General features: G+C 36.9%; 2 protein-coding genes across 2 annotated transcripts; one reads left to right on the top strand and one right to left on the bottom strand.

Moving 5' to 3' along the window:
- The first annotated feature begins 6,240 nt into the window (after positions 1-6,240).
- On the top strand, positions 6,241-6,552 carry LOC148801913 (uncharacterized). The gene has a single exon (XM_088897299.1). It carries the CDS (start codon positions 6,241-6,243, stop codon positions 6,550-6,552), a length of 312 nt encoding a protein of 103 aa, XP_088753425.1.
- An 11,302-nt stretch (positions 6,553-17,854) lies between these two features.
- Positions 17,855-22,032, bottom strand: LOC104594924 (protein PMR5-like). The gene is made up of 5 exons (XM_010255479.3): positions 21,586-22,032; positions 21,320-21,491; positions 20,804-20,985; positions 20,554-20,712; positions 17,855-18,423 (listed from the first exon to the last, which is right to left on the bottom strand). Exons 1-5 carry the CDS (start codon positions 21,915-21,917, stop codon positions 18,096-18,098), a joined length of 1,173 nt encoding a protein of 390 aa, XP_010253781.1. The 5' UTR covers positions 21,918-22,032; the 3' UTR covers positions 17,855-18,095.
- Positions 22,033-23,539: the final 1,507 nt, after the last annotated feature.

Below are 23,539 nucleotides of genomic sequence, written 5' to 3'. Positions count from 1 at the left end.
GCAATTATAAGTACTCAAATCTTGAAACTCATATAAAGACTTAAAAGAAATCATCATATGCTTAGTTTTTAAATATTGCTTCAGCAAAGCATCTCAAATAAAAGAACACGATCATATAGTGATAGTTCTGAGTTCTACTTCATAGTTGTCCTTTATTTCACATTGAGAACTCCTAGTTGACCTGGATGAGAGGACTGTTCAGCCTGGGAACCGTCTAGGCAATCGGTTCCATTTTACCCCAAACCTAATCCCTGGCCAAAAACCGTTGAATCGATCAATGACCCATTGACCCAGGCGGTCGAACCGTCGATCCGTTCAACGGTTTTTTGTCATTTTTATTTTTAATTATTATTTTTTTTAATTTTTGTTGTCATAACGGGTTGTCCGGTTCGAACCGTCAACCTAGAAACCGGTGGCCATAACGGTTTTGTTTCTGGGTCATTTTTTCTGGATGTCAATAATTAGACGAAATAACTTTTTAGTCATAGTCATGGGAAGGGTGGACATTGCAAGAGATTCCAAAATCTTAAAAGATAAATCCAAAGTGACCTTAAAGACAGAACAAATTGGCGGTAAATCCACCAAACTGGAAAACCCAAGGAAAAAAAATCAGAAAATCGAGTCCAAATTTCCACTTTGAGACGGAGCTAAACACATATGCAATTAAAGAAAGAGATAGACAAGATCGCCTTGTAAGAAAAAAAAACATTGCACAAGAAAACCCAAAGAAAAACAAAAGAAATAAAATAAAATGGTGGTAAACCCTAGACCGTTTTGGAGGATCTTGAAGAAGAAGACCAAATAAAAAAAACAAAAGTAGAAAATGAAAAAAAGGAATATACCTTCGTCAAACCGCACACGCTCGAATAAAGCCCACAACAAAAGAAACCTTTGAATAGCGAAAATTCAAAAGCATAAAAAACCATGATTTTCGAACCGTTCGTCCAGGCAACCGATTCCATTTTACCCCAATCCCGGTCCCTAGCCAAAAAATGTTGAATCGGTCAATGACCCATTGACCCGGGTGGTCGAACCATCAACCCATCAACCCGTTCAACAGTTTTTGGCCGTTTTTTATTTTTTTAATTTTTGTTGTCAAAACGGGTTGTTCGTTCGAACCAAATGGTCGAATCGTCGACCCAGAAACTGGTGGCTAGAATGGTTCCATTTTCGAGTCATTTTTTAAAACCATGTAAAAAACCCTAAAAAAGTAGAAAAAAGAGAGAAGAATAAAAAGATGGGGGCGAGACAGAAGCTTTGCCAAAACAGAGATGGAGAGAGAGAGAGAGAGAGAGAGAGAGAGGCTACTGTGTAAAACTTGAGTCGCACGAGTGGATAGGATAATGTGTGCAATATGACCTCATAGATTCGAATGTGCACTTTATGGTTCGTACGTGAGGATTCTATTTACCGGACACTCTGGACATCCACGAATCACCATTTTCTATTAATAGATATACATAAGATAAGATATAAGATGCTATTTCATTCAATAAATAATCATAATTTACCTAAAAAGTTATATTTAAAACTGATTTTAATAATCATTTTTTGATCAATTTATTGATTTTGGCCAAGTAAACACTAAAATAGTCAACGATATACAATACAATACTGGCGAAAGGGGAGACCACCCCTTTCCTTTTAATATATATAGATAAGATTTATTCTCCATCACTAATCCCCATTGGAGATGGATTTCCTACATAGACCCAAATTCTTGAAATTTTTTATTAACATTATTTTTGGAAAATAAATTTATTTTAAAATATAAAATATATTTTAAATATAATTATATATTTAATACACACAATTGGGGTCGAGGCAGGCATCCCTATTAATCCACATCCCGCTAAGACAATCTCCATCCCCGACCAATGGGTCGGGTACCCAACTGGGAAGGGGAACGGATTGCCTGCGGATTCAGATACGTACGTGACAAGGTCATATCTCAAGTCATCATGTTCTATTTCGTTTCAAATTGTACGTACAATCGCTTTTAATAGTGGATGATTAGTCCATTCTCCTTGTATTTGTCAAAACTTTTGAATGTTCAATGAAGTGGGTTTAACATAGAAAAAGTGATTATACGTAGAATATAATAGGAGCCAAAGTTATGAAAGGGAGAAAGTTGGTCATGACCATGAAGGTGGTGTTTGGTGGTGTGGATTGGAAATAATATATTTAATTTCACTTCACACCACTTCTATGCCATGCGTTCGGTTGGTTGTAATGTTGATTGATCCATACTATCTCGTGGATTGATCCACACCATAACCCATTTTCTCATCCACGGGTTTATCTCGTGGAAGCATCTACATCACACCATTTTGCATATGGAATAACGATCCCATACTTTACATGGATGTTTAACCCTAGTATAAGACATCTTTTCTTTTTACCGTTGCAACCCTTCTTTGTGAGCTCGTTGTTGTTATTCTTCTTTATTTGAACTATGGTTGTAATCAGATTGGACTCAGATCGGATGCAACAAAGCCCACATTCAATCCGATTATTGATAACCTACATCTGAATCCAATTGGCTTGGATTCGAATTCAAATCCTAACGGACTCGGATTGGATTCGGATTTAATTCGACTCTGCTAAAAATTTTCTAAAATACCATAAAAATAAAATTTATTTATTTTTCAACTTTTATATATAATAAATTAATAAATATAACATATTAAATTATTATATATAAATTCATATATAATATAATATATAGAATATATTTTTATAATTTTAAATATAATTATATAAAATTTATATATTATAATTAATAAATATTATAATAATTGGTTTCATATTTTAATTGGATCGATTGGGGTCAAAACTGAATCCAATCTGATTGTTAATCGGATGTAGATTGTAACATCTGAATCCGATCCGATTACATAAATACATCATTTGAATCTGAGATGATCGGATTGGATGTTAGATCAGGCCTTGGATTTTCAAGTATTACTGATAAACATAGTTTGAACCACCCGCCACTCCTCCTCCGACTACTATTGCATCGGAGCGTCAATGGTAACTAGTAAGTATTCATCATTTGTTTATTCTCATGCTATATTATTCTTCTCTTTTTGAACCACTTGCCACTGCTACTCATGTTTATTAATTAATATTAATATTATTTTATTAATTATTAAGCTTTAAATATTATTAAAATTATTGTTAATACTATCAATTATCATTAATATTACTATTCATTTTTAATTAATATTAATATCATTATTTGTTATTTAATATTATTAATTATTACTAATATTATTTTTATTAACTATTAAACTTAACAATTTACTAATATTTTTCTATTGTGTATATTACCAAAAATAATATATTGTTTTTTAATGATTAATGACATAAATTATCTCAAATGTTATAGTTGAGATGCATGGAATAAAATACAATGAGCAGACTGAAATATGCCACACCTTGTAGAATGCCCATGGAGGTGTGGTGTGGATTAGTCCACAGTGTAAAAAACTACATTGTTGGGGTGTGGTTTGTAAAACTCACTACCCAATTTTATGCTATAGAACACCTCCGAAACCCATGTTCTTTTTTAGATTTATGAGGGGATCATGGAAAGTTTATTTTCCTGGGTGTCACTTATACCCATCTCCCATGTGGGTAAATTAACTTTCCCATCTTGGGAAAGTTGCCAACACTTGGATAGGATAAAAATGCCCTTTTTGATAATGGAATTTTTATGGCTAAAATGGTCATTATCTTATTTACCTTGAAAATAAAAGAACATGGGTAAATGCATTTACCTAGGAAACACTTACCTAGGTAAATGCATTTACCTAGTTAAGCAACTTACCAAAAAGCGAATGAGGCCTAAGTGACTTTGGATCTTGAGATATTATAACTTCAACTTTCTCTTATACTTGCATCTGGTCTGTCACATGGGTCCCATGACATGTGTGCTTTTAGAAAATGAATATTTATACATGTGTAAGGGAACATCCATTATAGACTCAGTATGTGTTTGGTATAGCTTTTGTTTATTTACTAAACGTTTGTACTTGATTTATTTGCAAAATCGAGAAAAGTAATAATGAAACTGTTTATTGACAGATAGGCACCATTAGGCACCACATCAGCATAACAGTGAATAAACGCCTAACCGTTAAGGGAAGCATTAAAATGATGCTTCCACCAATGGTAGGCGTGCACATAAAACAAGGCCACCTTTTGTGAGTCTATGTGTACGGATCAACATGATGGGCTAAATGTTGAAGTGGTGCCTATGTGGCAATGTTTATTGAAAAAATGCCCATGGTTCCAAATAAGAAAGTCTAGAAAATTTCTCCTATTTTGAATTTTGATTTTTTTTTAATCCATGTCATTTTTAAACTACCAATTAGAAACTCTACTTTCCCAAAAAAGATCTTTCTAAAATCTCTCTCTCTCTCTCCATGTTCCAATAACCTAAAAATGATCTCTAATTCTTATTTATCTTCTCCCCCACTTTTTATCTACATCTATCTAAATAAAATTTAAGAATTATTTAAATATTTTAACAAAACTATATAATAACTTTAAAATATTTATTAAAAAGACAAAAAATAATTATAATCGATTTAATAATATTCATATTATTAATAATTAGATATTTTTACAAAATTCATCATAAAATTATGTACAAACAATATAAATTATGCTTTTTTGGATTATTAAATCTAAATTTCATTCAAATAATAAAAATTTAACATTAAAAATGAAATATTATTTAAATATTCAATAACTAAATATATTAAATAAAAAATTTTAAAATTAAAATTTTAAATCAATTAATAATGTACTTTAAACATTTACTGAATAACTTTCAATTATAATACATAGATTAAAATTTTAAGTAGTTAAAATAACAAAATTATGTATTAATAGTAATATAATTTTATGTATTATTAAATTCAACAATTAATTAATATTTTAATATTTAAATAGCGATATTATTCCAATAAATAAATAATATTGTAAATAACTAATTTCATTTATACCAATTAATAATTCTAGAAAGTAACATTCACAAAAATTAATGTTTATTATAATAATTTTAAAATCTAATCTATATTTCTTATATATTTATATATACTAGCATTAATATTTATTATATTTCAGTAATTATTTATTGTTTTATGTGATAAATATATTTTCAATAATTCTGCATAAATCTATTTTTGTTTTTTTATTTAATAGAAAATTTTCAATAATTATTAGAGTTTAAAGTACTGTTATTTAGCTTTTTGAATTTAATTTATTGTGTATTTTTTGTATAAATTCTTAATAATTATTGGAAATTAAACAATTGTTCATGGGTTGGTTCATTTTAGTTGTAAGTTGTTTGGCCAACCAAATCGACCTGGTCAGGGTGGGGAGTAGGTCACTCAGGTTATATCGGTTTGGGTCAATTTTTTATTTGGTCGATCGGTTCAAAAGATTTAAACTTAAAAAAAAGTTAAATTTAAATTTTATAAAAATCACAATGACATTATTAAAAAAATAAATTTACGATATAAAATATTTTAGCCTAGGAAATATTGGAATTTTCCTACTTTCTTGTATTAAAAAATATATATTTAAAATATAAAATATTAATATATATTTATGGTCGGGTCATTCAATTCAGTCAGTTTACAAATGGCCAAATCAAAACTAATCCAACCAATTCAGGTTAGGAAATTGTTGAACCAAAGCCGTTTGAAAATACTAGAAGTCGGGTTGGTCAGTTTCATTAGTTTGATTAGGAATGGCAATGGGGCGGGGTGGGGACGAGGAGCCTCTCCCCATCCCCATCTCCACGGTGATCCCCACTCCTATGATTCTTTATAATGTCAACCATTATGTTTTATTTTTTATTTTACTTAAAAAATAAAAATAAAATAATTAAAATTTACAATCCTATTAGAAAAGATTCAAACATATTCAGCCATATTTTTAAAAATATTAACATATAGACGTATGTATACATATATACATACATAAATGTATAAAATATAAACAATTATTAATTATTATATAAAATAATTATATACTCTTACATGTTTCTATTATTTATCTTTAACTTAATAAATCCTGGTGCATCGTACAGGTCCCTGCTAATAAGAGAGTTATGGGAGGGGCTGGATTTGGGAAACCGAATCTCCACATAACCTTCATACTGAAATACAACCTTCGTTGGAAACGTTTTTGCATGCATGTGTAATTGGTATTCCTAGATGGTGGATGGTGAATTCAATGCTGGTTGCATGGATTTTCAATACAATCGAACCAACCTTGCAAACTACTATATCATACACGGAGAGTGTGAAAGACTTGTGGGAGGATCTGCGACAGAGATTTTCTACCGGGAATGGACCGCGAGTCCATCAATTGAAGGTTGATTTGGCTGCTTGTAAACAACAGGGACAAGCAATGATGGCTTACTACGGGAAGCTGAAGGTCATGTGGGACGAGCTGACAAAATATGATCCAGTACATGCGTGCCGTTGTAGCGGTTGCAATTGCAAAATTGCAACCATACTTGAAAAGAAGTGAGAAGAAGAGAGGGTACATCAGTTCTTGATGGACCTTGACGACGTAACTTATGGCACCGTGCGTTCGAATACTTTGAGCATAGAGTCGTTGCCGAATTTGAACCGTGTCTATGCAATGATCATTCAAGAGGAAAGGCATCAAAGTATAGCCAAGAGCAAAGAAGAACGAAGTGATGTTGTGGGTTTTGTGGTATATGCTGGTGCAAAAGCAGTTGGTGCACGTACAAAGGATAAAAGCGTGAGCTGTACACACTGTGAAAAACCAAGACATGAAGCAAAAGACTGTTTCCAGGTGATCGGATATCCAGAATGGTGGGGAGATAGACCATGCTCAACCGGGAAAGGAGCAGGCCGCGGGCGAAGTGGTTTGGGCGGACGAGAACGAGGAAACAAGGCAAGAGCAAACACTGCCCAAGCAGCGGGAAGTGAGACTGGAGGACAAAAAGTTGGAACCACAAATGATCATGACCGCAGCGGGTTTCCGGGGCTGAGTGGAGATCAATGGACAACCCTTCTCAATATTCTGAATTCACATAAATCTGGTGAAAAACTTTCCGGTAAGAAAAATTCTACTGATTGGATAATTGACTCCGGGGCATCGCACCATATGACTGGAGAAATTAATTTATTGATTGAAGTTCGGAATATTACACCGTGTCCGGTGGAACTTCCTAATGGGAAGCAAACTACCGCACTGAAGGAAGGGACTTTGCATTTGGGTGGAAATATTTATTTACATCATGTGCTTTTCGTACCAAAAATGAACTGCACCCTTATTTCTGTAGCTAAATTATTGCAAGAGATAAATTGTACTGTCACTTTTACTAATAAGCTGTGCGTGATACAGGACCAAACCTCGAGGACTCTGATTGGAGCGGGTGAACAGTGTGATGGGGTCTATCAGTTTAGAGGAGCAGCACCGGTTCGGGCAAATAGAACAAGTGGAATGAGTGAATGGGAGTTGTGGCATCGCAGATTAGGGCATCCGTCTAAACAGATATTATCTTCTCTTCCTAAGGTAGATAAATTAAATAGTAGACTTGAAAGTGATAAGCCATGTGATGTTTGTTACAGAGCAAAACAAACTAGGGAAGTTTTTCCTGAAAGTAAACATAAAGTTGATGCTTGTTTTTCTCTAATTCATTGTGATACATGGGGTGCTTATAAAGTACTTGCTTCTTGTGGTGCCGTTTACTTTCTAACCATTGTTGATGATTATTCTCGTGTTGTGTGGGTTTACCTGTTACTTGAAAAAGGTGAAGTAGCACATATTGTTGAGAATTTCTGTGCCATGGCAGAACGCCAATTTGGCAAGTAAGTCAGAACTGTTCGAAGTGATAATGGAACAGAGTTTAAAAGCCTGAAGTCATACTTTGAGACTCATGGCATTCTGCATCAAACTTCCTGTTTTGGAACTCCCCAACAGAATGGTCGAGTGGAGAGAAAACATAGTCATATATTGAATGTTGCGAGAGCATTGAGGTTTCAAGCAGGTTTGCCTATTCGTTTTTGGGGAAAGTGTGTCTTGACCGTCGGATACTTGATATATATGACACCTTCTTCCGTACTTAATGGGAAGACTCCGTATGAGGTACTATTCGGGATGACACCTTGATACGAGCAAATAAGAGTGTTTGATTGTCTCTGCTATGCCCGTTGGATCCCTCGAGATAAGGATAAGTTTGGAGCGAGGAGTAGGAAATGTGTTTTTGTAGGCTATCCCTACGGGAAGAAAGGTTGGCGCGTATATGATGTTGAGAGCGGTGAATATTTCGTCTCCCGTGATGTAGTCTTCCAGGAAAATATATTTTCATATGTCAGTGATTTAGAAGTACCTCTTGAAGACAACCCTAGCCCGACAATTGCGGCTGTAGTTGATGATGATGTTGTTCACACCCACAGAGGAAATAAAGACAGGGGGAGTGACGAAGAGGATATTTGTGCAAATGATAGGGAGAACTTCAAAATACTAATAAAAGAGAGAAGGAGCAAGGCAATGGAGGGGATGTGCAGGAAGTGGAAGCTAATGGCGGTGAGGACAAAATTAGTGTGGATCCAGCACCACAAACAGCACTAGAAGAGCAACTTGGCAGGGGGACATCGACATCGCACGCCGTCTGTTTTGTTAAAGCCCTATGTAACCTACACTACTCGATGTCTGAAAGACCCCATTCACACTCAAGCCAACTCTAAATCAAAGTCCTCATGTACAACTCCCTATCCCATAGCAAATTATGTGACATGTACTAACTTCTCTACTAGACATCAAGCTTTCTTAGCTGCAGTCACTACAGGAGCCGAGCCTACCAGTTTTTCTGAGGCAGTAAAAAGTGAGAAATGGAGAGAAGTTATGAGGAAGGAAATCTAGGCTCTAGAGGATAATGGTACATGGACATTGGAATCTCTACCTCCCGGGAAAAAGGCCATAGGGAGTAAATGGGTTATAAGATCAAATATAATTTAGATGGGACGATTGAACGGTATAAGGCATGCCTAGTTATCCTCGGGAATAGACAGGTTGAAGGATTAGATTACAATGAGACTTTTGCTCCTGTGGCCAAACTGACGACAGTCCGAACCTTCTTAGTCGTGGCGGCCGCTAGGAACTGGGAGTTGCATCAAATGGATGTACATAATGCTTTCTTACATGGGGATTTGAATGAGGAAGTATACATGCAGTTGCCGCCAGGATTTACATCTAAGGGTCGAACAAAAGTGTGCAAACTGAAGAAATATCTTTATGGACTGCGTCAAGCTCCCAGATGTTGGTTCTCGAAGTTTAACAACGGCCTTGATACAGTTTGGGTTTGTTCAATCGTATCCTGACTACTCTTTGTTCACCTATTGCAAACACAATGTGCGTTTGCACATGCTGATATATGTTGATGACCTGATTATTGGGGGAAATGATACTGCTGCCATTGTAAAATTCAAAAGTATCTCCATCGGTGCTTCCATATACCTGGGCCCACTCAAATATTTCCTAGGGATTGAAGTAGCTCATGGCCCTGAGGGAATATTTTTGTCGCAACGGAAGTATGCCCTAGACATCATCTCGAAATGTGGATTCTTAGGAGCCAAACCAACATCCGTGCCCATTGAACAGAATCATCATCTTGCGTTGGCAAAGGGCACTCTTATGGAGAATCCGAATCGGTATCGACGATTAGTGGGACGATTGATCTACTTGACCATTACACGACCTGAGTTGTGTTATTGTATTCATATCCTAGCTCAGTTCATGCAAAGTCCACGACAAGAACATTGGGATGCAGCTCTGCGCGTAGTGCGTTATATGAAAGGATATCCAGGACAAGGTCTATTGTTCTGTTCTGATAGCGATCTGCGTCTATATGCCTATTGCGACTCTGATTGGGCAAGTTTTCCATTGACACGACGATCGTTGATTGGCTATTTTGTTCTGTTGGGGCAAACACCGGTTTCTTGGAAAACGAAAAAACAACATACCATGTCGCGCTCCTCTACAAAAGCCGAATATCGTTCGATGGTTACGACAAGTTGTGAGCTGAAGTGGATGAAGAAACTTCTTTTGTCCTTTGGGGTGGCACATGATGAACCTGCACGATTGTATTGTGACAATCAGGTAGCTTTGCACATAGTCGTGAATCTAGTGTTCCACGAGCGGACAAAGCATATTGAGGTCAATTGTCATTTTGTTCGTGATGAGCTACAGCGTGGGAACATTGTTACTTGCCATGTTCGAACCACAGAGCAGTTGGCTGATATCCTGACGAAGGCTCTGGGAAAAGAGAAATTTGCATATTTCCTTGGAAAATTGGGCATTCGGAATCTACATACGCCAATTTAAGGGGGAGTATTGGGAAACCGAATCTCCACGTAACCTTCATACCGAAGCGCAACCTTCGTTGGGAACCTTCTTGCATGCATGTGTAATTGATATTCCTAGATGAATTTGGAAAATCGATTCCTAGTGAAACTGAATCTCCTACTTGTATATATAGGATGTACATTACATAATAAAATCACAACAATTTTCACAAAGTTTTTCAATATGTTCAGGGTAGTTGTTCCTTTTTTTTTAATACATTAAGATGCAAATAGAACAAGTGGAGAAATGTGATAATCTGAAATCCCGAAAATTGCCCAATAGTGCATGACATTATGACAGATATGCTTGCTTTACCACTACTAGCCTTCGGTATTTGGTATTAGAATTCCCTCCTCATTCATATATCAAATATATGATACATTTTGGCCTAGTGTAGAGCGGTCTCCTCATGAGTTTTACTCATCCAAAACTATTTTGGATCCAAATTATACCACTTTTATAACTACGGTTTAACGTATCATTTCGAATGATACATTTTATCAATACTAGTCACTTGGTTTCATTTAAGTCTCCCATATACCTAATATGCTGTACTTTAGAAGCCCGTTTGGGAGAGCTTTCGCAATGACCGAGTTGTGACTGAGCTGCTTTTGGCTCACATAATTGTAAGACTCTTTGCTAAAAAAGAAAAATTGTAAGACTTTTTTTTAATTGGGTCGTTGAAACCTCCTTTGAAGTGTTTGATTGTTGCTAAAACTTCTCCTGAAATTTGATAAAGTCAATCACTTCTTAATTTTATAGCATTGTTGCAAGTAGACTCCTAATAGAATTTTCTAAAAGGACGCCGGATCTCCTGCCCATGAGAATTCTGCCCACACCTACCCACAATACATTACCCCCTGTGAATTGGGAATATTTCCCCCTACATAATACTATGCAGAGGATGAGATGTTCTCTATGTGTGGCTGCGATTAACGTGGGCAGAAGATTCAGGCTCTCTAAAAAGAGACATGAAAATGTCCAAAATACCTATACAGTTGCTTTTGACAAAAATGTATATTTTCTAAATTTTCTATTCATATGAATCATTACCCAAACCCTTACAATCTCTTTTTTAAAATTGATTTACTATTTTCTGTAGAAAGTAGTCTTAATAGTATCTTCATAGGTATTTTAAAGATTTTTCATACATTTTTTTAGAGTTCTACCAGAGGGAATCTACTTGCAATTCTATCAGAAAGTTCCGGAGAAGTGAAGTGATTACAATTACTAAACTTTAGAAAAAAATTCAGCAAAGATAAGAAACTGGGGAGGTTTCGGCAATTTAAAGCGTGACAACTTTCTAAGTTTATTGGCTCGTACGCTGCATGAAATTTCTCTCAAAATGACATTAACAACATAAATTCCTCTCAAACTGACATTAACAGCAGTGGCCAATGCTGTTAAACCAATTAGTTTAATCCATTTGTTCCCTATTCATTAGATTTTCTTTCCGTGTGTGACCTTCTACTCGTCAAGTGATGGGAAGGAGACCGCCAAAGGCAATATTGAGTAAACACAAGTGTGTTCACTTCAATAATTGGATTTACTCAATATACAGGTGAAAAGCTGTGAGGTTAATGTGAGGCACACTGTGAGTTGTAAATTCAGATTCGTTCACTTGTGAATCGTGATATATTACCAGCCCGCTGTACATAATTATGATTTTATTTAGGCTGCGTTTGGAAACGATGCAAATGAAGTGCAAATTTTGGTTAAGGGTAAATTTGTATTTTGATTCATTTTTGTCTGTATTTAGGAATATTATATTTATGCATTGACAAATAACAGAGCAATGCATATTTACATGGATAATAAGATGTAAAAGTATATCAATAAAAAAGAAATAACTCTGCATTCAAGTGGGCTTTTAATAAAAGAAAAAGCATATATTTTATTGGAATTCATGTTTGCATCGAATACAACTAAAAGTCTGTTTGGTAAGAAGGTAAATTTATCAATGCAAAGCTAATCCAATTTTATGATTTATATCAATCATTTTACATTCTACATATTTACATCCACACTTATTTACATCTTTCCCAAATGCAGCCTTACCTCCAATCAGATGGGCCGCCGCTGGCCAATATGGCTAAAATGCCACTATTCAAATTGGAATTTGCCAACAAAGCAAGTTCCAACACCCTACTAACACCACACATCTCGCTATAAAACTAGGCCCACCATCAAAGTGAGCCATGTATGAGACATGTGGTGTCGGATGTTGTTGGTAGGGTGTTGGAGCGTATTTTATTGGCAGGTGATCCGTCCGGACTCTTCGGAACTACATAACATGTTTACATCATTGTCCAATTCTAACATGTTTCCCAGCCTAAGCCCATTAGGTCCAGGCCCAGCCCGACCATCAAGCCTCTAATTTTCCTCCTTGTTCATTCAGTTCGAGTTCCTTTTCTCAGTCGCTCGAAAGTCGAAACCCTCGTTTCCCTCTCTCTCTCTCGCAGCTCGTTCTTGACCATTTATGTTTAACGATGAAAGCGTACAACGCCCGATTATAACTTGAGTATGTTTCTCTAATGCTTTTTTGACAATTTTGTTTTCATTGTATTTGAGTTTCAGAGGCTCTGTTAATTCTTGTTTTTTGAATTTTCTAGTTGATAGTCATGAATTTGGAGCAGAACATGTAGCAAGTCAGAATTTTCTGGTCAAGAAATACGCGCATTTTCATTTGGGTGGAGAGAATGAATAAATCCCTTGTTTCGCCTGGCATTTCTATTTTTGCTAGAAATCCCTCAAATGTTTCGTGTTTGCTTCTGTTAATTCATCTAAACCACTTTCAGATTTTTAATGTGGAAGTTTACATTGTCATCAGTTTGAGTTTCTAGAAAAGAATTCGAACAAGAATATGGGTGGGTTGAGTTGACAAACCATCTAGCTTGGAAATTGGGATATGAATTAAATAAAGTTTACGTTTAGATCGGATAAGGGGTCCAAGAGGATAGATTCGAGCCGAATATTTGGTTATTCGAGTTAGGCTTGTTGAAATAGTATTAGGTTCGAGTTCTATTCGAGTTAGAGACTTGAGCTCTAGTTTGGCTCGATCCAAAAGCTCACAAGTCTGCTCAAACTCGATTACAAGCCTAGTTTTCTAAAAAATAAAAATTATACATATAAAAATATTTTTTCTTTATTTTATATACAAAAAAGTAAGAATTATAAAAATTATTTATTATTATATATAATAAAATTATTTATTTAATATACTAGGCTTAATTAAGCTCACGAATCTAACAAGCCGAGCTTCAATTTAAACAGCCGAACCGAATTCAAATAACTTGTAAAAAACTCGGCTCATGGCCACCTGATACGCTTTCTTCGTAAGTATCAGTCTCTGAAAGAAATCCTTCTTTTAGTTGAGAGGGACTTATCTTTAAATGTGGCACAAAAAAAAAAAAACATATAAATTGAGAAAAGAAACAAATTGGCTCCAAAAAAAAAAATTGGTCACTTAGAATGTTAGTTGAGGTTGAGCACTTGAGATTTTTGTGATAAACAATAACTAGGCTTACTATTCTTGCAACATCATTTGCTGTATTAAATTTTAAATGAAAAATATTATCTTGAGCATTTAAAAGTGATTTTTCATTACTCAGATGGATACAAATTAACATTTGTGACATCTAATCACATTCTTACTTTTGCTTTTCTGTATTAGCTACCTGCTACATTGTTGCCAACTTGGGACACAAAATGGACTAAACAAGAGAGTAATTTCAAAATCAAGTCAGAACATTTGTGCAGAAAGGCCTATGGAACCTCTTGTTGTTGAGGAGAACAGCCAAAGGGAGGATAACACAATTGTATCTAAAGATGCTTGTCCATTAGAGATGGACAGCGAACGAGTTCAGAGTGAAAGTACAAAATAATGCAAAATACAAGATTCTGCACCTTACATATTTGTATTTGTGCTCCTTTCAAACTGAGCCTATTATAGAACCATACAAAAGGAATGGAATTTGAATCAAGATGGAATTGAGCCATGTGTGTGGCATACATAAGAACTTGAACAAGATTTTGATGGCTGCATCTTTGGTAGTGTGGCCACTGATGAGTTTGAATCAAGATGGGAATTACTTATTAGTAGATATCAACTTCGGGACAATGGGTCCCTATTTATATGAAAGGCAATTTTTGCAGGCATCTGACAGACAAGAGGTCTGATCATCATATTGTCTCATTCTTTGATGGGTACTTCAGAGGTATGAAACAGTTTCTTGATCTGTATGGTATAGCTCCAAAGAATCTCAGTATGACAAGGAAAACGAAGCTGACTTTGAGACAATACATGCCTTCCCAATGTTGAAGACAAAATCACCTTTGGAAAAGCAGCTTGCAGCACTTATTTATACAAGGGAAATCTTTAAAGGTTGAAATGGTTGAAAGTAGAGGTTACTTTGCCAGAAAGACAGAGGACGATGGAGTAGTTAGAAGGTTTGTAGTGGCAAAATACAAGGAGGAAGGTAGTACTGCAAAGAGTTGTGACCACAAATATTATTAGCATGATAGAAGCCCCTGAGCATCACAATACAATTCATGGAGGGAATCAGGGCCAAAAGGGAGATGGAAACCAATATGGTAGTGCTGATAGGATTGCAATCATAAGTGATCTCTTACATACTAAAACCAATGAACATCCGATATCAAATAAAAAAGAAAAAATTTCCGATTAGTACCTTGAACTTTAGGCCCAGAGCCATTTTGTCTCCTATACTTTAAAATGTGATAATTCAGAATCTGAACTTTTAAAATGTGACAATCTAGTTTCTACCGTTAATCAGATGTCAACAACCTACTGTTAAGTGATATTTAAAAAAGACACAAATGTCCTTTGAGTGTCATTTAACTTTCTTTGTCAATCATCAAAACATTTACAAAAAATTAACAGTCCCAAATCCTTACTTATTCCATTCAAAAAAATTGGGATGATGTTTGTATAAGCATTTAGGTGACAAAAAATTAACAGTTTCTTCATCTATATTGTATAGCTCCAAAGAATCTCAGTATGACAGAAAATAAAGCTGACTTTGAGACACAATACATGCCTTCCCAATGTTGACGGGTGTATAAGCTCTCTATACTGCAGAAATTGAGAAATGAATGAGTGGCTGCTATAAATTCAATTTGGACTACATAATTCTCTATATAATGCACAAATTGAAAAATAAAATAAATATAATGAATGAGTGGTACCAACCATGATGGTATCCAAGACCTTTATTTGGTAGTTGACTAGTTAGGTACTGGGGCAGGTTTTAAGGACGGGGGACCTCAAAAAATGATGGTTCCGACTTCCAAGGACAAGCCCAGCATTTGATCCATTGAATTATAACCCCATTATTCTCATAATCTCATATACTGTGAGTCTGTGACTGAGGTTGATATGGATATCCTAAGACCTTGATTGGATGAGGCCATAAGGCCATGACTCATGAGGATAGTAGCTTTTTCACTCGCTCTGTTGCCGAAACCCGCACTATAAGAAAAAAAAAATGGAGAAGTAGTTACAGCCCACTGTAAAATTTTGAATTAAAATGTTAAATAAATCCCATCTTATACACCAATGTTCACCCTTGAATTGACATTAATTTCGAACTAACACGTACTCCAATTATAAGGTGGGGCTAAGAATTCTTGTGCAGGGCTAAACTGTCATTCTCCCAAAAAAAAAAAGCCCTTAAATCCCGTCCTGGGTGATGATGCCAATGGATATGCTGGGCTAATAGGGATGTCTTGCTGGATCCCAATAGGACTGTACCTTCAAGGCTGTAAATACAGGCCAGCAATAGTGGTTTGTGGTTACCTATCATTGTGATTTGTGACTTTGCTTAATTGCTCTTTCCTTTCCTCTAAGCTCTAACAAGTTGTCCTTTGTTATGATTTATGAAATGAAAGCTTTTTTTCTACTCTTTCGGTGGTGAAGGTGAAAGCTTCTAATTTCACCAACTCTAACGGACTGTCGCACTTAAAGATACCATCATATCAAGTAGAGGACGAAGAAATTCATCACCGAATTTGTTTTGGTAATAAAATTTACCACCCAAGTGGATGCAAAATTTGTATTTGATTCACATTATGTATTTTTACTTATAGCTTTGCATTGTTTTTTTCATCCACTCATTAGCAGTACATTTTTTTTTCGAGTACAGACAGTATCACAGAACAAGTCTTGCATCTCATAAACTAATAATAAATTGCACGCCTTCATTTTATGAATTGAGATCTGTTCCTCACAGAGTGCGTCTCACGCCGATCTCACAGCCACATCTCACCCTGTACTGGGAATATCTCCCCATGAATAATATATACGAGTATGAGAGATGTTCCCAATGTGCGGGACACACTATGAGGTCAGTGTGAGGCGTGCTGTGTGAGGAGCAGGTCTGGACTCTCATTTTACCCACATTCTCTCCCCAATAAAGTGAGAGATTACATTATTTTACTTCCCATTTAAAAAAAGTGGAAATTCCCTATTTTGGGCCTAGTACCACTTTGGTCTCCCGAATTTTAAAATACGATAATTCAGTACCCGAATTTTTAAAATGTGTCAATCCAGTACCTACTATTAACCAACCTGTTAATCAGCCCTTAAATGGCATTTGAAAAGATAAATGCTCTTCAAGTGTCATCTAATTATCTTTATTAGCCATCCAAAACATTGACAAAAAATGAACAATCCCAAATTCTTGCTTCTTCTATTCAAAAAAAATTGGGATCTCCAGAATGCCCACTAAGTCGTAACCCCAACCTTTTTGAATAGAAGAAACAAGGATTTAGGATTGTTTATTTATTGTCAACGTTTGAACTGTTGATAAAGAGAATTAGATGACACTCAAAGAGCATTTGTATCTTTTCAAATGCAACTTATTTAACGGCTGATTAACGACAAATACCCAATTGACACATTTTAAAAGCTCTAGTACTGAATTGTTGCATTTTAAGGTTTGAGAGACCAAAGTGGCACTGGGCCCAAAGTACAGTACAGTACAGGATACTAATCGAGAATTTTCACATTAAAAAACGTCATTTTACTTCCAATTTTGCTCCTACCAAACAAATAAAACTTCAAACAAAAGTAAACCAGAATCTACATCCATCTGCATTCTCAGACTTGCTACAAGCAAAAGGAAACATTTCTTTTCTCAAGTCTCAACCGGTCAACCCATTGCAGGATTGCACCGAGTGGTATTATAAGTTAGACCCGGTGCTGCAGACTGGAGTGAAGATTTTGCTTGAGTCTGTACCGCCGGTAGTAAAAAATTAAACCATGCAGAGGTCCTGCTTTACTTCTCTCCGACTAAGATTGCCATAGCTAATGCCTAATGGCATCGTTAGATCTAACTCACATTTTATAGAACTGGTAATTACCCATCATCATACATTGAAATTATCATCGATAAGAAGTTAAGAACAAATGAGTATACCCCAAGGCCCAAACTGTAAGAAAGTACATAAGTTTATTGCTTAATTGCTTTACAGGAAATAAGGTATACATAGAGATTGACAGAGAAGGGGCAGAGGGCGTCGGTTCGGTGCAATGTGTACGGTGTACCCTCTCCGGTCTCCAAGGGTTTGTAATTCTTGAGAGGAACTAATTAATCGCTTCTATCAGGAATCTTATTTGTTAACAGCAACAATGGGAGAGAATGTGAGAAAATCTACAGGAGGGGTACAACAACCTAGAAGAACAAGGCAGTGTAGAAAAGTTGGTTCCATGTATCGGGCAGGCCCGGGAGGCACCAATGGCTACAGTCGGCAGATCGATCTGGGTTGGCTCTCTGTTGGGGGCTGAGATCGCCGCTGTAGATGGAAGGGTGGCCGTCTTTCCTGAGCTCCGACAGCGTCGTAATGTCAAGCAGATAGGCCGGGCTGCTCATGTCTCTTAACACAGCCTGGATCACCTTCATCTGATCTGGGTAGGCCCCAGGGTAGGTTGCACCACTCAGTGGTGCTGTCTCTCTGTAACAGTTCTTCGACACCGATGCCGCTGCATTCCATTCTGTAGGGCTGCCAATCCAATCACAGCAATCGCAACTATCAGGAATTCAATAAACTAGTTTACAACTTCCTCCTCAAAGAATCAACGGTGGACCCAAAACCCTCCGGTATCTCACATGCTGTAAGGCTGCGTTTGGAGGGGGGAGGGGCTTTCTCTAACTCTAAACGGGTTTTCTAATAAGCATTTTTTGAACAAGTGCTTGCAAAAGAAAAACCCTTTTTGAACCAGCTGTTATGTCCCAACTCGGAAGAAGCCTGGAGGTGTAATGTTGACCGGGCTGGGGCGCTGGGCCAGCACGGTTCACTTTTGTGGGCAACCTCTACTGTAGCAGCCAGCAGGCCATGCGAAGCCCGCCTGCCTGGCATGAATCGCCACGGCCCATGGCCCACGCCTAGTCAGGCTGGGCGGTGGGCTGAATTGCAGGCCATCATGATTTTTTTTTTATTTTTTGAAAAAAAAAAGAGAAAACTATGAAAAGTAAAAATTATTAATTTATAATAAAATTGAAACAAGACGAAAACAAATTAAAAAAAAAATCACATCAATAATCAATTCGTGCAATAAAATAATGTAACAAAATTGAAAAAAAAAACAATAAAACTAAAAAATTACAACTAAGGCTGTGCTTGGTTGCAGTGCAGTTTTAATTGAACTAGTACAAATGCATGGGAGTGCAAATGAAAAAAAAATGCAAATTTTAATTAAACTTTGTTTTGGGTTTTTCTTTATTCTGCTTCATGTCTTAATTTACTTCATTTGTACTGCAATTAAATAAAATAAACTAAAATTTGAAGAAAAAAAATGTCAGAATTTACATTCAAATCATTTGCATTGCCATAGTTTTTTGCAACCAAATACAAAGTTACAAGTTACAAATAAAATTAATAATTTACATATTTTATTTGCTTTACATGATAGATCATTATGATAGTAGAGGTATAATATGGGCCGGGCTGTGAGCACAAGCCCTCAGAGACCATGGGCCTGCATGGCCCGTTTTACACCTCTAAAAAGCCCATTTAGCACGGTTTCACCAAGCGAATTTTTTTGGATGCTTCTGGCTCTTGTTCTAAAACACAAAAAGCCTCAGAAGTTGAGACTCGAGAGAATCTCCCCACCCCCAAACGCAGCCTTAGTACAATCAACTCGGAGTAGGAGCTGGTCAAAATCAACTTGGAGTTCATTTGACGCACGAGTTTAACTTGTCACCGACAAAATCGATGCATCTTTTTGATCTACAATTAAAGATTAGAAATCCTAATTGATATTCTAATCCAACTGTCCCAATAGGTACTGAAAGACGAGAATACCCTCCATAAGTTCAGTCATTAATTGTTTCGTAATCAGGAGCACTGTTTTTAGTCAAAAACTGAGAGGAAGGGTGTGGGAACGCGTCGACTCGAGACAAAAAGGAGAGTACTTCTGGGCTCTGAACCTGACTCATCAATCCGTCACACCACAATTCACAATCGCTTTCCAATATTTGCAATAATCCACAAGAGGAATGTTCCCCCCTACGCCTACGCCCTATCCATCGTTATTATTCTTCAACTTCAACCAAGGAGAACCTCTCATTTGGAATTGGAACGATCACAATACTCTAACAATCGGATGATTAGGATTTGACTCACTATGTGGACGGCTCTGATTGACTAACTACGGTGCCTTCCATACAACCTGTTACTATCAGAAAAAAGGTTTAGGTTTCAGGCTTTCAGCCCCCTTCTTTAGAAGCAAAGTTAGAAAAGAAATCGGATTTGGTCAGAAAATGAATGAATCCGGCGTCTGTAGAAGTGATAAAAAGCTTGGAGCTTTGCACAGAAAAGAAAAGAAAGAAATCATGAGAAAAAAGTAGCTGACCCACCATTAATCCACTAGCAGAAAAGCTACAATCAATCCTAGCCGTTGGTTCCCTTGTGTGGGTTTTCACCAATAACTACTTAAAAGGCAGGCATTTATAGTTTTACAACTTTATAGTTAGAAAGTTAGGTATGAGCGTATGGTTCCCGTTTGTCTCTAACCAACCTTTTTTTTTTCTTAACGAGAAGGACCAATAACAGAAAATATAATAAAAATACTACGACGACAATTATGAAAGAGAGAGAGAGAGTGTTTGTGTGTGTGTGAAGGGTGCTTACTTGTAATGTGTAGGTGAGGTGGCTTGGAAGAAAACCCGTGTCTTGGTTGTTTGAACGTTTGAGTCAACCCACCTCGCCCATGTTCTCATTCCTCTCTCGAATGCAACCAAACGATCCATGTCTTCATACAGCGACCCTCCTGATTCCATGTAATCCCACCTGCGTTTCCATTAGCCAAGTAACCCAAATTCAAGAAGAAGAAGAAGAAGAAGACAGTTGCCGATCGAACATATATAAACAAAACATATACCCTTGAAGAGCTCCCTTGTGAGTCCACCAGTGACCGGAATTGAAGGACAGAACGTCGACACCCCTCCAGGCGTTGGCGTTGCCTGAAATCTCCTCCAGCTTCAGAACTCGCTTCCCCTTATTTACCGTATCTATGTCCACCAGATACGGCGCTCTATAGAACGACACCGACACCCCATATTCCTATCATATCATCACGTCAACAACTCAAAATTAAAGAAAAATAAATAATTAATTAATTAAAGATCTGTTTGGATGGAAGTAATTTGGTGTCAGTCTTAATGGAAACAAACAATTATACTATTATAGGAAGGACAAACTACAAACTATGGAATTCCAAAAACGTAGTTGGCGCCAACTGTATTTTTTTTGGGAACATCCAAATAGTCCCTTCTAAAATGCTGATTCCCCTGCTTCGCTGCAGCACTCGCCGCCGTATCATGGTCCAGACTCCAGACTGCGGAAGGGATCACCATATCGTCTAATGCCAGTGCTTTACTTAGTGGTTAGTACTTACCAAGAACATAAACGTGGAAAGAGGATCTCCTTTGATCAGTTGGGTCGGCGACCGTGGAACCGCCGCCGATATCATGCAAATCAGAGACTGCCACTGATTCCGGCCCAGCGAGTCACCCACGAACATCACCGTCTTCCCTCTCATCCTCACCAGAAAATCCATCCCATTGAACCTACCGCCACGTATCAAGAGATGACAACAAGAACAGTCACGAGTCATGCATTCCAAGGAGAAAGACGGGGGAAGTGGTATCAGGGGAGACGTACCTGAGGAGTTCACAACCGAGGGGCTTCCATCGATACTTCTGGTAATCGGAGTCCGGTCGGCCGTACATTTGGCAGTTGAATTCCGGGTCGATGATAGCACAGTTGGAAGACTGGTATATCGGGTAGGTATCGTCCCGAATCCAACTGCCAATAAACAAGTTACAGGTGGTTTTGTTGGCTGGGAGATATGGTCTCCTGTAGTGGTGCTGCCATCCAACCAATGGAGCAGGTGAAGCTATGTGTGCTTGAACTAGAATCAAGCACAGAGTCCGCAAACAAGACCCAATGGCATAACTACAACTATGAGAGGATGAAACAGAGTGAAGAGCCATTTGAGAAACAGAACCCCAGAGAGAGAGAGAGAGACCCTTTATTTATTTCTTTTTCATATGAGAAAGGAATAGTGTAAAGGTTATTTTGTGTGCTCGGGTACATGTGAAGGAAGGCACCTGGGTTCTCATGAGGTTTTATATATAGATTTGTGGTGGTGGGCTGGTGATGGTGGTGGCACGCTGCCTTTGATGATGAGGGGTATCCTGGCCATTCTGCAGGTTTTTTGTTACTCTGTAATTACTGAAGTACCCTTTTCTAGGTTACGTGTCTTTCTGTGGTTGGTGGTTAGCAAATTTCTGGTCAGACATGTGAACCCCGAGGACTTGAATCAAGTGGGTTTTGTCAAGCTTGAGGTGTTCAGTCTTCTTTATATTATTAATACCGTGACACACTAAGGAAAATTCCGGATGAATACAATCAAAGATAGTTTTTCAATTCAAGTGAGAGAGAGGTGAGCCAAAGCAATTTGTGAAGTGTGATGGACCATGACCTGTCTGTCGTTGAACCTCTCTAACTTCCTTGTTATTGGTGGTGTTTTTAGTGTGGAAAAGGAGTTGTGTGGGCACACTTTGCCGCAGTAGACTCTAGCTATAATCCAAATTTCTGAGCCCATGTCACAAGCACAAGACAAATGTATAAGAAAATCCAGATGTGATAGATGGAGATCACTTGCAAGCAAGCACATGCAGTAGGGCCTGAAGATTTAAGACATGCAATTTAGTGGGAGGTCCTTTGAGGGAGAAAAAAAGAAGATAATTTAACAAAAGATCAAGACTAGCTGTTCTATTTTCCTTGATCTGTAACACTGATTTACCAATTGTAGAACTTAGTTTTAATGATGATCCTCGACCTTTCATGACAAATTTCTCAAACCTTAAGTAAATTATAACAAAAAAAAATAAAGGCATCCCAGCTATTTGGGTATTGAGAAGGATGGATTGGAAAGGGACTTAGGCTGCATTTGGCATTTCTTATTTTAAGGACTTGTCTCATTTTTTCTGTTAAAAAATCAATGTTCATAGGGCATCTTTAATTGCAAGAAGAAGATAAGTCCTTAAAATAGGAATGCCAAAATGTTAAAACATGAAACTAGTTTAGGTCTTTGTCTAGATCTCACAAGCCGGGAGGGGACACTTCCAAATTGAATTGGATTATCATTAGGTTAGTAGGTTAGGTTAGATTAAGTTAGGTTTTTGGGAAGGAATCCTTGAATAAGTACTGTCTTTATTAGAGAATAAAGACCTATTAAGGGATCTCATCCAACGGCAATTGGTATAGTGTTTGATTTTTATCACTCATTATAATTAATTAAATTTCAGCACAAGTATGGATGGATCTAATTTATCCACACTTCAAACATGATAAACTTTTACATGAATAGATGTGTTAGAGAATAAAAACCTATTCAGATACCTTGTATAAGAACTTGAACTTTCAAGCTGAACAATTACTTGAAGGTCTGTTTGGTTCACAATCGGATTTGGAATCAAAATCAGAATTGACTGGCATGGATTCTCATTCCCAGGGGAGGGAGAGGGAATGGCCATTCTCTCAAATGGAGAAATACCATTCTAGTAAGAATGAGAATGGGATTCTAATTCTGCCCAACCAAACAGTTGGG

The sequence above is a fragment of the Nelumbo nucifera genome, chromosome 2, assembly GCF_055504915.1.
Source record: "Nelumbo nucifera cultivar China Antique chromosome 2, China Antique-T2T, whole genome shotgun sequence".
NCBI lineage: Eukaryota > Viridiplantae > Streptophyta > Magnoliopsida > Proteales > Nelumbonaceae > Nelumbo > Nelumbo nucifera.
Note: the sequence above shows the minus strand (reverse complement) of the source record. Positions and strands in the feature narration are given on the sequence as shown.